At 39.8% G+C, this 16,229-nt stretch overlaps 1 protein-coding gene across 2 annotated transcripts in view; it reads right to left on the reverse strand.

Annotated features, from left to right (window-relative positions):
- Positions 1–1,356: 1,356 nt before the first annotated feature.
- The window catches only part of LOC135223707 (forkhead box protein J1-B-like), a 196,185-nt gene continuing 181,312 nt past the window's right edge, over positions 1,357–16,229 (reverse strand). The window contains exons 5-7 of one of the 2 annotated variants that reach the window (XM_064262435.1): positions 5,973–6,354; positions 4,370–4,634; positions 1,357–4,286 (exon numbers count right to left, since the gene is read on the reverse strand). In XM_064262435.1, coding sequence (XP_064118505.1) covers positions 3,800–4,286; positions 4,370–4,634; positions 5,973–6,354 — 1,134 coding nt within the window. In that variant the 3' untranslated portion in view covers positions 1,357–3,799. Of the gene's footprint in view, positions 4,635–5,972; positions 6,355–16,229 lie in introns of both variants that reach the window. The other variant, XM_064262434.1, reaches the window with a different exon arrangement.

Below are 16,229 nucleotides of genomic sequence, written 5' to 3' on the forward strand. Positions count from 1 at the left end.
GGTGAACATCGTGGGTTTATAAGGGATACAGGAGGACAAAGGTGTTTTATTGGAAAAGTCACGAGTGAGAAAACTAGCGTTGAGTGACGAAGGGTATTGCACTATCCCATAATTCTTAACACAAGGCAAAGACAATAATACGGACATAAGGAAATATGAAAGTGATCTGACTTAGAAATAAACCTGTCAGGCTTATCTGAATCAACCCAGAAGAAAATCTGCCATGAATATGAGAACTACTGGGAAAATATTAGGCCCAAGTCACAGACCATTGTATCCCTTGTAAACCCAGTCAGTTGCGTGAGAAAAACCATTACTCTTTATAACTACAAACCTTAACTTTACGTCTTATGAATCTGAAACCCTTTTAAGGAAAAACTGTAATACGCTAAAGGTAGTATGACTAGATACATCATGACTAATCCCGTTAAGATAATATATACAATTGAAGATCATCAAAATTACCTTATCATCATTTACAACCAGTAAAAAGAGTGTTGTTGACTAACTATGAATTACAACACAGCAATCAAGTCGATAACCTAAATCATGGATAGAAGCGCAACATGCTCAAATTGGAACTTTGTACAGCCCACATTTCCGTGTCCAGGCATCCAGCGTCCGCCTACCAAGAAGATGAACGGCAGCAGAGACAAATGGTTAGCTAAGTTCTCAGAGTGAAGCAATGAAAGTTGATTTAGACTTTACTCTACATAATTAAGAAGCAATGCTGAAAGCTTCTCGTTCTTACGAGTGTGATGGACACATTTGCAATAAGGGCTTCGTATTTGATATCATTTATGGAAGGTAGTGAGAACATTTAAAGAATGCAAAGTGGTTCTCTCACTGTGAACGGATATCTTGAAGGAATATGCAGACATAGGGCTCTGATCGATAAATTTACGACTAAACATACGATTTCTAAAAAAGAAAAAATATCAATTTAAAGTAGAAAAATCTTAAGGTATTATAGGTCTTACATCAGGTTTTATTTTTGTACGTTGTAAATACGACTCATGAAAGAAATGAAGTTGAATTAAGGGAAGTGGACAATTAACATTTGGGGGATGCCACCCTCAATTGGTATTGCGTTTATGCTCTTATTTTCAGCGCCTTAAATAATAATAATAATAACAAAAATAAGATTATTTTACGTTAACAACATTTATCTTCTTGGCAATCAATAGTAATACCACTCACAATCATAAAAGAAAATAGATACATAGGGGCCAGGGTCACAGGTCCGTACCCAGAGCTTTTTATGGGGTTGTGGGTGGGGGGCGGGGGGGGGGGGTCTTTTTTTCCTTTTTTTCCCCAAAACTGGACCTTTTCTTCTATAAATGTCGTTGCATATAAAGTGACAATGCAAATTTCAAAAAAGGCTGCAGTGCCGTCAAATTTCTCTGACCGGATTATCGTACCACAGCTTTAAAATTATCGTTTGTCTACTAAAATCATTTACAAATCTGGTGGCCTATATCATATTCCTATTATCACTCTTGTATTTCCTACTACTAAAGAATGATGTTAATGCTTAATAACAAATATGTATAAAATGACTTGGCAAAAAAACAAAAGATTGTTATTTATTACTTTGTGAGTGAAGTCCAATGAAAATGATAGTCACAGAAAATATGGACTTCCAGAAACTCTGGGGGAGGTCGTTCGAACCCAACTCGGTACAGGCTTGAGTGACCCTGGTTCCTGTGACGCCGGGCAAGCCAAGACCAAATCGAAAAACAGAAACTCAATCGTATGACGTAAAAAACTCTTCTTCTTCTTCTTCTCGGGGCGAAGAGGACGCCTGGAGACGCCTGGACTTTACCTATTATTGTCTCTTCAGCGGGAGAGATGGCTGCTGCTGCTGCTGCTACTGCTGCTGGCCTCTCTGGCCTAATTTACGTGTAAATGAAGTACGACTCTTTATCTTTCTTTCCTATTTTCTCATCAACTTCTTGATATGGCACTGAGAATTCCGGATTTCCTTAGACTGGATAACACGACTAGTTAAAATCATGCGAGTCTAGAAAGTAAATGATCATGTCAGTCATGGTTCAGACGAAGTGCTGTGTGCTTTGGCGACGTTGCGGGAAGACATTTTCTGGCATCTTTCCAGCCCTTTTCCTCAGAAATTTGCATCGAATAGTTAATACGTCTCTTTTTTTAATTCTCTACTTGTGACAAATTCAAGTCAAGGCGCCAAATACTTGTTATAAATACTAGTGCAAAATTGAAGTAAATTAAGGAAAATTTTCTGTATAACGATACAAAATTTAAGGTACGGAATATTTTTTCAATGAAGGTACGAAGTTGAAGTCAAGTACCGAATATTTTTTCTCTATACGTACAAAATTACAGTCAAGGAGTCCATTCTTCTTGTTTATGTTGGTGTAAATTACAGGTCAATTCGGGAATATATTTTCAATATTGGTAGAAAATTCAGGTCAGCTGGGGAATATTTTAAACAAGTGGGGCAAACCTGAAGATATTCATGCCTGTTAGGGCTTTTAAACAGAGAAAAGATGCCACGAAACGGCGCTCGCGCGACATCGCCTTCAGCGTACTACCGTCATTGGGAACAATTTCACTTAAATTGTGCAACATCAGAAAAAGGCAAAAAGCATGAATGGATCTCGTGGTGAATGACAGTGCGGATCAACGAACGAAATACTGTACATTTACCACCTAAACAAGCACGCCACAAAAAGAAATGACGCCGCGTAAACAGTCAGCTGGTATTGCCATAACGAATATCTTTAAAAGTGTTTCCATTTGTGTTTGAAAAAACATTATTCTTCTTTCTACAAGCGCAACTTGGGCAAGCTATTATTATTATTATTATTATTATTATTATTATTATTATTATTATTATCATTATTATTATTATTATTATTATCATCATTATTATTATTTCAGCCGTAACATTATACGTAATATCATACCTTGCTATAAACATGAATATCGCCAAAAAATCTAACTTTTAAGATGAGGTCAAAAACTCAGAATGGCCTTAAGCAATTATAACAGCAGTTCAAAGTCTGAATAAGAAAAATATGTGTATATATATATTTATATTCATTCACGTTTATCAGCAAAACCTCGAGCGGCAACCGTCAGTGCAATGTGTTTCTTTTGCATCACCTCGTTAGAATCGCTGAGGGGGCCACACTAGGAGGTCATCGACACCGGAAACAAAAGGTCAAAGGTCTTTTTGATTTCTTTGTTCTTAGTCCTTCTTAACGCAGGTCTTTTAGAAGCCTTCCGACTAACACTTTTGATTATTGGCTTCCCTTCACAGGACTCGAAGAATCTTTGTGGGCGGAGACGCAATGCTTTATATTTTTCGAAAAGACATTTTCGGGTGACGTCACACGCCTCTTTTTATCTTTTTTTTTTTTTTTTATAAATGATCTAATTTGTCTCCTTTGATATCAATATGAAAGTCATCAGCTGCCACATTTTGGATAGGAGCGTGATTTACGAACTTTTCCAGCGATCGGAAAAATCCTGATTTGGAAACTCCAGCAGATACGTTTCATAATTTCACACGGGTAATTTCCTCTTTGGCTATTTCGTGAGGCATTTTGCTCGGCCGAATCGTCTGAGAATCAACGAAAGGACAAAATGCCTCTGATCTGTGAGAAAAGCACTTCTTCGGTTCTGTCGTATACTATCTTACTCGTCCGATGTCAAGAACAGAAGGGAGGAAATGTACTCATTTCACTAACGATCGCGAAAGTAATGACGAAGAAATGAACAACTACACAAATAAATATTATGTATACTATATATATATATTTCACAGGTCATCTAAGTCTATGAGGTTATCGAAGTCTAAATTAGCGTCGAGCAAAGACAGAGTTTTCGCTTCGTCCCAGTTCACTTCGGGGCCCCACCCGTGCGCGTCCTGCACCAGGACGGGGGCGGAGGCGGGCTCCAGGGGCGTGAGCTGCGTCAGCCCGTTGCAAAACGTGTGTATGGAGGGCAGTTCGGTGAAGTGCCCTCCTTTGCCCCACCCGCTGCCGTCGCCACCGCCCCCGCCGCCGACGCACCCTGTTCCAGCCGCCCCTCCCGGTCCGCCCCCGACGACGTTGACGCACTTGACCTCCAGGGAGGAGGCGAGCGATTCGGCGTCGTCGTTGGACGCCTCCGAATACTCCGGACTGGTGAAGAGCTCGGACTCGTCCACACCCAGGGAGGCGGGACTCAGCTCGAAGGACGGCAGCGTCGTGGGCGACGACGTCGTCGTCGTGATGGTGACGATCTGGTGGTGCGGCTGCGACGACATCTGGTCCTCGGAGACGTGGACCAGGTCCTCGTTGGGGACGATGAGATGCCCCTGCAGAAGGTGCGCTGGTGGTGGTGGTGGTGGTGGTGGTGTTGGTGGTGGTGGTGTTGATGTTGTTGCTGTTGGTGATGGTGCTGTTGCTGTTGCTGTTGCTGTTGCTGGTTCGTTACCGGAATCGTTATCGGGTATGTGGAAGGGTCCCCCGTCTGGCTGAGGTCGGTGACCAGCTCCTGCGTCCGGCAAGACCACTCGTCTTCTGGGGCTTCGCTGCCCAGCAGGGCGGACCAGACGAGGTCGTCCTTCAGGTTGTTCTCGGCTCCGTGCATTGCGCTCTCTAATTCTATACCTGTCAACAGACGATGTCAATTAGTGTCATTCGAAAATTAGTTACATAAAGACAATAACAGGGGAGACATAATTTGCTTTGGGTAGTAAGCAATGTCACCCCAACTGGTTTTATTATTAATAACAACGTCTAACTGTAAAATGATGTTAATGTCTAGGAATTACCGAACATTTAACATATGTGTGACGTTATTTTCTTGGTATGAGAAAAATCATTCATCTCTCTCTCTCTCTCTCTGTCTGTCTGTCTGTCTGTCTACATACATATATTATGTATATATAACAGTGCGATAGTTTACTATTGAAAATCGTTACTTTTACTCATAATGTGCATGCACTCCTAATGACCAAGCCAAAACGGCATTGATTTAATTAACAACTAAACTATGGAAAAACGTGGCAAGGGTCTGCAGCAATATTGCCGAAATCCCATGTACTGGAATCTGATGGTTTTACTATTAAAGCTCCAAAAAGTTTCAACAACCGATTCCGGTTGATAAGAGACCTTTTCCCGCAAGGAAGTGTAAAGAAAAAATATTCCAGGATAAATGGAACTTTATACCTATTATTCAGCATAAAACTTAAACAACTAAAAGACAAGACGTGGAAACTGGTCTGTCTACTGAGAAATGGCGATGACATATTAAGAGTAGAGAAACACGTCACACACAGAAAAGCTGAATTCATTTGAAAGAAACTTATGATAATTAATTAAACTTCTTATTCACGTAAACGCAAGCACTCATACAGGCAACAGATTGTACCCGAAAACTACAATTCTTCAGTGCTTGAGAAGATACTGACATTATCACTTAAATCGATAAATCATTTCACAGAAGCAAGGGCTTCCATATGCCTTTTGTTTTTGCATTTGCCGTCATTAACATTTGAATAATGATTTTATTGTAAACAGTAGCAGTTACATATAAGCTTAATGGTAGATTAACGTGTTTATCATTATTGTGGCGACAGACACTGGTTTCCTCACAATCGTCATGAGAAGACATCGGTCTACTCACTTTCATTATGGGAGAAATCATGGGTAATTTCAATGATATGTTTCACGATAGAAGTTTACGTTTCTTCATCTCTCCATCACTGGGGAAGATGGCAGTGATCTATTCACTGTCATCATGGAAAAAAAAAAAAAAACGCTGATCGTTTTACTAGGCCTATTACCGTAGTGGATACCACTGGTTTATTTAAACAAGCTTGTGAAGAGAGAAACTAAAGAAAAAAAAAATTAGTTTACTTACTATCTCTGCGGAGAACGACATTAATGTTACACTATCATTGGTTTACACATCAGCGTGGTGTCGAATGACTTCGGTTTACTCACCATCATTGTGGAGGAAGACATTATTAGAACGAGGGGGCGGTTTGTTGGTGGGCGGCGGCATGAACGCCGCTTGCACCGGCTGGACCAAGACTTTGACGCTATGTTGCTGTTGCTGTGGATGTTGCTGCTGCTGCTGCTGCTGCTGCTGCTGTGCTGGGGGAGGCTGCTGTTGCTGTTGCAGCTGGATGGCTCTTCTCTTTTTGCTCCTCGAGGCCGACAGAGGCGCGGGACGAGCCGGGCGGCGCTTCTTGAAAGCGCCGTCGATGAGGGTCTCGGCGTGCTCCGGGTCGAGGCGCCAGAAGCCGCCCTTTCCAGGCTCGTCCTTGTTTCGCGGTACTTTTAGGAAGCACTTGTTGAGGGACAGGTTGTGGCGGATGGAATTCTGTAAAAAGATTTAGGCAATGATGTTACAATGTCTTACAAGACACACGACTATGTTAATTAAGAAAATAATTGATGGCTGTAATGTCTCTCACACAGAACGGCGCTCATCCAGTTATCTAATTAGACTAATGTAGCATTTACTGAGAAAGGATGATTAAGTGAGCTAAAGAGGAGATCGGTGTCACGTTTTGTCGCTCTCCTCCCATTGGGAGGCTTGAGTTTGAGGCTACATTATATCATTATGATTCAAAAAGAACAAACATTCATATAATGCAATTCTAACAGGTCTATAATATGGGAGCATAATGGCGGCAGAGGAGCATACCAGAATATATCGGTATATAATATGGGAGCATAATGGCGGCAGAGGAGCATACCAGAATATATCGGTCTATAATATGGGAGCATAATGGCGGCAGAGGAACATACCAGAATATATCTTGCGTAATATGCAGTACTTAAAAAATATAGTACTATATGTAATTAGAATATGACCATAAAGGGCGACTTGCTGTTGTCCCAGAGAAAATATGATTAACTAGAGGAATTAAAGAGATCATTAATCTTTAGGAAATTGGTAACACTACGACAGAAATAGTTTGAAATGAGAATCATAATAGACCTTTATCTAACTGAAAAAGACGAATTCGTAATGGAATATAAAACACCTAGAACGTGCATACGAAGAAGCAAAGATGCCAAAATCCTATATTTAAATACGCAAAGGCTGATGGGACGGACAGCCTAATTCCCATTGCATTGTCCAGGCTCGGCTAAAACAAGGAAAAGAAGGAGGAAAGGATAAAAGAGTGGGGTTGTACTACGAAAGAAGCGATAAAGAATGCCGATGTTTTCATTCGGTCAGGTTCGTTAGGAAGCGTTCAGAGAGAGAGAGAGAGAGAGAGAGAGAGAGAGAGAGAGAGAGAGAAAAGCGTGTCATATGAGTCTAGAATCTAGATCCATCTCAAGCTTTAATAAACTTCTCCATTTAGCCCCCACCCCTCGCCCCCCTCTCCCAAATTTGTTTTGCGATAAACTAGTAAAATCTTGAGGTATCTTTGCATAGTGAAACATGAGGTAATTGTGAAACTGATCATTCATTTCTAAGAAACGCCCGAATGACACTTCCCTCTCATGACATTAAGGTGATGTCATACAAGTATACGTGACCTCAGTATTGTGTAAAGTTGGTCGATGAGACGCTTAAAGGCCATAACATGACTGTGTTGCTCACACTTTTGGGAATTACATGTCCTCTTGAATCTGGATTAAAACTCATTGATTACTTTTGAGTAATCTAATTGAAATTTCTTTTCACATTCATATTCCTTTGCGGCCCATTTTAGGGTCAGATTAAGATAATCTAAGTTGAAATATACTATATGTATTTGTTTGTAACTGTCTGCATTGAAGTACGTCATTGTTTAATAGCTGACCAAGACAAAGCATGTTTGTGAAGTCTCTTATTCTCTGGAAGAAATTCTTTAGCAGAAAAAGAAAGAATCGTTTGTAAAAAAAAAAAAAAAAAAAAAATGTTTCTATAATCCTTTATTTGGCTAAATTCAGGTCTTGCAGCAAACGATGAGCACATTTCGAGTCAAAGTTTGTTCTTGTACTAATCTCTCTTATCTGAAAATAGAAAATGGGAATGGTTCAACGTTGCCCAGTTTACTTTGACGGTAAAGCTATTTTCTCCTTCGCGTATTCGTCTCGCCTGTTGCCATTTATAGCACTGGAATATAAGTTCACATTAGTAGCCTCTTCTTTTCAGCCATGAATCACCTAAGAAGTACTGTGGGTCACACAGTTACAAATCGAAATCTTTCGTGTCGTTTCGAATCGGCTGTCATTTTGAATCTTTTCGCTTTACTAAAGATTAAAATTGAACACAGCTTCACTTTACAACTGAACGAGTTGTAAAGTGATGCTTTCTATGTTTGTTTCGAGTCAGTTGCAAATAAATTTTTCATGCACGTTCAAAATCAGATGAAAATAAAGACTTCTCTCGTTTTCTCCGAATCAGTCGAATATAAAAACTTTCCAATAAGACATTTCCGAATCATTCATAAATCAAGACTGTCCTACAGTGCTCGAATCATAGAATGACATTTCTTTTGGGATCGGTTTAAAAAAGTTGAATTTCGTATAGAATTTAGGCTAAAGGCCAAGCACTGAGACCTATGAAGTCATTCAGCGTTGAAACGGAAACTGACAGTAAAGGGTTTGAAAGGTGTAACAGGAGGAAAAACCTCCCAGTTGAACTATGAAGCAAATGTTTAGATAGGGTGGAAAGAAAGACGGACGAAATATGAAAGGAGGCACAGTATCAGGAATGAAATGGGTTGCAGCTAGGGGCCGAAGGCACCCTGCAAAGAAACTTAAGTAATGCCTACAGTGCACCGCAAGAGGTGCACTGACAGCACTAACCCCCTACAGAAGACCAGTTTAAAAGAAATAATTCAGGGTCGTGACGAAGTGATATTATGTAATTATTTCAAAACGTTCTACGCTCATTCTGGATTATTTGTAAATCGAGTTTTTCTATTTCGATTAAAGCCACATGTAAGCAAAGCTTTCAATGCTCGTTTTGATTCAGTCGTTATTCAAAACCTTTCGTACTCCTTTAAAATTATTTGGAAATTAAACTCTCAAATTTTATTTAGATAGGCTGATAACTGGAAATTTCTAAGCTTCCTTTGAATCAACCGCAAATTGAAAATTTCTATCAGTTTCAGGCCAGTCGTAAGTCTAACCTTTCAATCCGTTCATAATCGAAACGAACCTAAGAAATCCACCGGTGTGTCACGGAGAATGTCTGTCAAATACGTGATATAACGTCATGTCTGCCAACCCAAAGCTAACACCACCTTCCTGATCGTATTGATTGTGCTGGAGGTATGTGGGCCATTTGGAAGTTGCCAAAGAGTGCTATATTTTTGGACGCTGACAACAGAAAGAAGGAAATTGTTTCAAATGGTCATCATTTGATTCCACTGCACAAATCAACGTCATTCTTCTTCTTAATTGAGGCATTAGGCGGTATCTATCCAGTAAATACTATATCCAAGTTCTCGTCTTTATACAATGCTACTGATTCTCATCTCGTTCTCGAGAAAGATTTGGCAATGCGCCGAATTTCTCCTTGACTTGCAGCTTGGTGGTCACCTGTTCAGCTAACTTTTTGGCAGTAATGTCAACTGGCCTGCCAGTAAACCAGGTGAATATTACAGCGTTTTCCTTTCAAGATGTACGTTTAGTACATACAAGATAGGGATACCCTTCCACAATGTGCACTGCAATGAGATCTGTTCAGTCCATACAGGAATGACTAGCTACAGTCAATATTTTTAAGACAGTACATTTCAACAATTAACAAACCAGGAATTCCTTTTGTTATGAGTCTCTTTTCCGTGGGTAGTATGCCACGGTTAATGCTGCATTTACAACACGCAACAGGAACAAGGAACTATCATGACAGGTGCACGGAATATACTAAACCTACTCTGAGGGAGACATAGGCTGTTGGCCTAATGGCATCGTTAACGAAAGGTAGACGGTTGGTCAAAAGCGGTAATGGACATGGCGAATCTAGCGGAAAACCTGATCGTCTACACCAGGGAAACATTTCCAGAATAAAAGCGAGAGAGAGAGAGAGAGAGAGAGAGAGAGAGAGAGAGAGAGAGAGAGAGAGAGAGAGAGATTTCGAAGCTTTGCGAATTTTGATTGAACTACACCGTTGAAGTTTCTGGTCTTGGAATCTCCTATCTTCGTAATTCCGAATGAAAAATCTTTACTTTAGTTGCAGTTTGAATTAGGTAAAAGAAAACAAATCTTCCCTGGAAGTTTCAACTGTAGTACTTGTACGTTTTCACGGAAATATAAAAATAATAATAAATAACGCCAGTGAATTTTTTTATTACATATTTCTTAACGTCCATTGAAAGCAGTCATTGCTCAGGATTTTCCAATAGGTTTCCTCCCACGTGTTTATGCCAGTTCGTTAATAACCACTTCAGTTGTCATTAGCCTCATCTTCTGTCTTTGGTGCCACACCACGGAACCCTAATCCTGCTTATGTTTTCCTTGAATCTAAGAATCTTTGAGACAGATGAAGAAAGAGTAGGTAGACAGCAGAGGACGATAGTTCACCTCTCCTCCATCTACTGCCACATCTACTGTTCAGTGTTCAATGACGCGACGAGCACTATTCGGAAGCTCATTTCATCTCTTCGGGAGTTTAATAGACTATTCTTCCCACAGTCTCGAGATCATAACAATTAGTAGAAGACGAGCACTGTTATAAAACGTCTCGGGCTATTAGACGAGTCTTAGCCTTAATGGCCAGCAGACTTTACAAGAAGTTGACGTTGTCTTTGGTAATTGCCCCCACCAAGTTGTTCGTCAACCATTCAAGATGTTGCCATAATTGAGCTTGAAAGGGGACTGGAGAGGAAACATCAATTATATGTGCTTTCTCTCTCTCTCTCTCTCTCTCTCTCTCTCTCTCTCTCTCTCTCTCTCTCTCTCTCTCTCTCTACTTTTATATTTTCTCCTGTGTCTGAACAAGAAAATGAAAAGTTACGCAAGTATGTTCTAATATTAGACGGTGGAAGTATATTCCCTAGAAAAAGAAAAAAAATCACCGATAATCTGCTTAACTCGAGTCTCTCAGACAAATGAGATTTCTCTTTAGTTTTAGAGACGCCATTGTCAAGGGCCGTCGGGGAAACTGCGATGGCTGTCATGATATAAGAGCAATAATTAAATTTAGTAAGAGATTTAGACTACTTATTTTCCATCAGTCTACTTTTCTGTCTCAGAGAAGAAATTTTGATGGCGCATAGAAACACGATCTCCCAGTTTCTTCGAGCATGAAAAAAGGGACAAAATTTTCCGAGTTTATTTCTTTCCGTGAGAGGAAGAAAGCCTTACTAGATTCCCATATCTTTCATATTGCAGTCAGGGATGGATATCGACATGTGAGCTGTGGCTCCGTAGCAGGCTAAACGAATACAGTGTCAGTCACCTTGAAAGAGGCAATTTTCCTCCTCTTAGGGCAATGTCCTCTTTATTCTGCCTCTTGAGTTCTGGTGTTCTATTTCTGTTAGCCGTTCTTTCTGCGCTGAGGGTGGCCTTCTTTAAGATCTAATTCCAAATATTTCTAGTGTCAGCTTAGTATGATGACCACACTCAACTGTCTGTTGCGTTGTATTGCTGGGTTCTCACATCGATCTTCGAACTTCATCCAGATGTAAATAGTACTATACATATTAATCATCATGAAGTACTTTCAGTTTATGTGTTCTTTTGCAAGACCTATGAATATCAGATTCTAAATCATTCTGTGATTTTTTCCTTCTTATGTAATCTTTTGCTGAGAGGCAAGATAGATCTTACTTTTCTTTGTGATCATTTGTCAGTTTTTTTTTCTTTTAGCGAAGAATCGCACAAATGTACCAGCTTTTATCACAACTAGATAATCTGCAGTGTTTTCGGTTGTTGGGCCACCGTTTTCCACATGGAAAAACTAATTAAGTATCGCGTTACGGTACAAATTCTTGTCCCAGTAAAAACAGCCTACTCAGCATTGCTCTTCTGCACTAACTCTTGCCATAAACTTTGCGTTGCTGTACCTCCTTACCTAACCTGAGCAATCCGAGAGTGTCCTGCTACTATAGCATTTCACATACAGAAAACCTATCGAATACTGCGTAACTGTACGACATTTCACGGTCATGAAACCAATGTAAATATCTTAAGCATCTACTATGAAGGCCTATATTTTCCATCTTTCCAACCTTTCATATTCCACACATTCTTTGCAAATTTTTCGATACAATTGCTCCCACCTTTATTTTTCCATTCTTGTTGAGTATCCGCACTTCATTTCCTTAAAGGAGATTGGGCTAAACAATTCTTACCTCATTCCAACTTGCCCATTTGTGCACCATCTAAGTACCCGCAAACATGTATTATATATATGTGTATGTGTGTGTTTGTATGCACACACAATAAAGCTAGAACTAAGAGGAGCAGTTTCGTTCAGCTGTGTCAGAGGGAAGGCTGGTGTAGGCCATAGGGAGTTTTCCGGGTGGGGACAGTGAAAAGGTGAGAGTCGGAGGTCGGTGGGGGAGGATAGTTGGGTGGGTGGGTGAGTGGCCAGGGGGTGGGCGGCTTCTATGAGATGACTGGGACTAGGTATTGATCAAACCTCTTCTGGGTTGCATGGTGCAGTTTCTTTGTTGCACTTTGCCAATAAGTCACAAATTTTATGAAAAGGGGGATTTTATATTCATTTGTTGGGAAACAGTACGAAGAATTTTGCGGTGCAGAGCTTAGAGCAGAATATGAACACTATATATATATATATATATATATATAATATATATATATATATATATATATATACATACATATACATACATACATACACACACATATATATATATATATATATATATATATATATATATATATATATATGTATATGTGGCCTATATAATATATATAATATATATATATATATATATATATATACATATATGTATATGTATGTGTGTGTATGATGTGTAGATATATATATATATATATATATATATATATATATATATATATATATATATATATATTGTGTGTGAAACTATTGGCCATAACTGTGTAAATTTAATATATCATATTTTCTATTTCCCCGTCGGTGAATTCCTGATAAAACCAGAACATGATTTTATTCTCCTAGTTAGAAATATGCTTTTTTCTTTTGCCTTTTAACAATTTCTTTCACTTGGATATTCAATACACTTAATTCTTCTTTTCTTTTTCTTATCTTTAGTGTTTTTTTATTTTGTTTTTACAACCTGGTGTTCCATTCTTTGTTAGATTGTTGAAACCAACATCAGCTCACCTATGAGAGACCCCGAGATTGATCTCACGAGGGAGGGACGACTTGGGCCCGGTTCTTGGAAAATCTTCTGCCTATGTCGACCAAAAGAGGAATTATGCACCCAATCTTAATCTACTGCGGTGGGTCACAGCCATTACGGAGGAAGGCACTGGGGTAGCAACTTCATCCCCGAAACTTTTGTCGAAACCCGAGGCGACGACTTACTTTGGAATGATTCCTTTTAAGAGCAAAAAATCTCATAGGTGAACAATAACAAGGATAACAGATACCTTCGTTTTGGGTAATCCAGAGAGCTCGGTAAATGTGAATGAGAAATCTAATTTTGATTTCAGATCAATCCGCCTTTGGGATTACACTCGTCTCGACTAAACCGCGTTCATCTTGTGGAGTTCGAGGACGACTTGGTTGAAAAGAATGACTCACCGATCCAGACCGTTTAAGGAACTCAACAACTCAACCTTTCTGACAAACCTTCCCTGTGACTCTCTACTACTAAAGCAGTGGTTGTTCTTAACCTTTTTATGACCACGCCCCCTCTAAGAGTTGGTCCTTTCTTCCACGCCCCCCTTGAGTAAAATCCCCCCCCCCCCCACCACAGATTTAAAAGAAAGGAAAAAAAAATGAGAAAGAGAAGGGGTTTTCGGGGGGGGGGGGGGGGAGCGATAGGAAGGGAGGTCAATAATTACAAAACATGTTCAGCCCAACGAGCCTCACTAGACTAGTAGTCTCTAGGAAAGTAACGTTATAAGGCGATACTTCTGCACTTTTTCATAAACTTCTGAAAATTAGTTTCTCGCTCTTGTTAAGAGAATAACGAATGTAATCAGCGATTTTTTGAAAAGTTTTTTCCCTAGGACTGGCGCCTCCTCTGGAAATTGCTGACGCTCCCCAGGTTAAGAACCACGGTACTAAAGCATCCAAAGCCTTCACTCTAATTTCATTTCCTCGAAAAACAGCGTTCCCCCGAATACACCGCCCTCCTTCTCCCTCCTCCTCTGCTCTGCTAAGGGCTTTTCAACTACCACAAATAAGGAGGCATTGGGAGCGGGCAACGTCGTGCCCATTCTCGGCCATGCCAGAAGGACAGCGAGAAAGAGGGGCAACCGAAAAGTGGCGGCGCAATTTGAAGTTAGAAACAGATCTGCCTCTTAACTGATATATTTTACTCTGTACGAAATTCAGGTTTTCCAATCAAACACAGGGGCACTTTCGGAGATTCAGCGCATCAGACAGTAAAAAGAGGGAGTTGGAGTGGTTGGACAGCAAGATAAAGAGATCCAGAAAATAAAAGAAATGGAGAACAAAGTTCTAAATGTGGAAGTAATAAGCTAGACGAGTTGGAGAGCAAAAGTGAATGAAGGAAGCGGAAATGGAGGTTGAATAGTGGATGCAGCCAGGAGCTGCGGGATAGCTGAAAAAATACCTTAGTAATGCCTACGGTGCACCACGTGAGATCCACTAATGGCAATTAACCCAACTCCCCAACATGACTTAGTTAACGGAGTTTCGTGAGTCGTACAGTCACGGAACACGAAGGCAACGAGAGAATTCGACAGCTTGATATGAGAATGAAGACAACAATCTCTTGCCATGTATAGAGCATTGTTTGATTCATCTTCGTTAGTTTATATTCTTGTCTGAGAAAAAAAGTAGAATTAAGCTAAAGAAAAGGAAAATTTCGTCTTTAATTATATACTATTTATATATATTATATATATATATATATATATATATATATATATATATAATATATATATATATATATATATATATGATTAGTGCTCTAAAGCGCGAGCGCACACACGCACGCACAAATGCACGTACACACTCACAAACACACGAACACCCTATTCTGGATCCCAACCTGGATCTAGATCTAGATCAAAATCTAATCGCAAAAAGTTACAAATCTGAAAGCTATAAATAGATTCCGAATATTTTGCGAGTACCTACAAACGAACAAACGTAAACAAACCTTATTTGAAATGTGCTTTATAACAACAACCTTACCCGACACTGCACCTTTCTCTTCGCCTTTAAAGAGACTATGAAAGCTACAGCTACCAAATTTCTACCATAGACTCCCCCCACCCCCAAGGAGGTTTTAGTCAAAATCCGAAATCTGAGGGCCGTTTCTAAGGGGGTCATAACCCCTCTTTTTCATGCCCTCTCATTTTTTTTATAATTTTTGGAGTTGACAGCTATGGCTACCAAATTTTTTACCATAGACTCCCCTCCCGTCCCCTCCCGGAAGGCTTTAGTTAAAATCCGAAATTCGAGGGCCGTTTCGAAGGGGCTCATAACCCCTCTTTTTCATACCCTCACATATTTTACAACTTTTGGAGTTGACATCAATATAGAAATGTTTCTATAGTCACAAACAGGCTCCCCACATTATGGGGGCCATATGGCACCCTCAGTAGTAAGGGGGGCAAGGGCCCCCTGGGAATGGGGCCACGAGGGTTTCCCGCAATGTTAGGGGGCAGGGGCCGACGCCCTCTCGACTTGCCGACCAGGTGCATCCCCCTTTTGGGAATTAGGCCCAAAGGGTAAAAGATGGGCCTACTGCATTCAAATTTAGTCGCGAACATATTGGCAATATATAATTAATTATAACCCTAGGCCTAACATATACACTATATAATAGAGCTGCTGATAATCATTGTATGTAAGAAATGGCTAATGTTGTGGATATTCTCTGCTCACAGAGTTCATCCCCGAATTTATCAGTAGGATAATGAATGTGGAAGTGACTGCTATTATATTTTTGCTTACTCGGGGAGTAATCCTACCAACTCCTTTGTTGTTCTTGCTGGGGGAGGTAGGAAAGGTCTATAGAAGAGCCTAAAAATGTCTTGAATAAGATTTTTAACATTGAGTTAAAGATACAAGAATTTTAGGATAAGATATTTACGATTTATTTATTAGAATGAAAATGTAAGAAATAAATAATGTGCATGTTAAACAGTATA

The sequence above is a fragment of the Macrobrachium nipponense genome, chromosome 10 (genome assembly GCF_015104395.2).
Source record: "Macrobrachium nipponense isolate FS-2020 chromosome 10, ASM1510439v2, whole genome shotgun sequence".
Lineage (NCBI taxonomy): Eukaryota > Metazoa > Arthropoda > Malacostraca > Decapoda > Palaemonidae > Macrobrachium > Macrobrachium nipponense.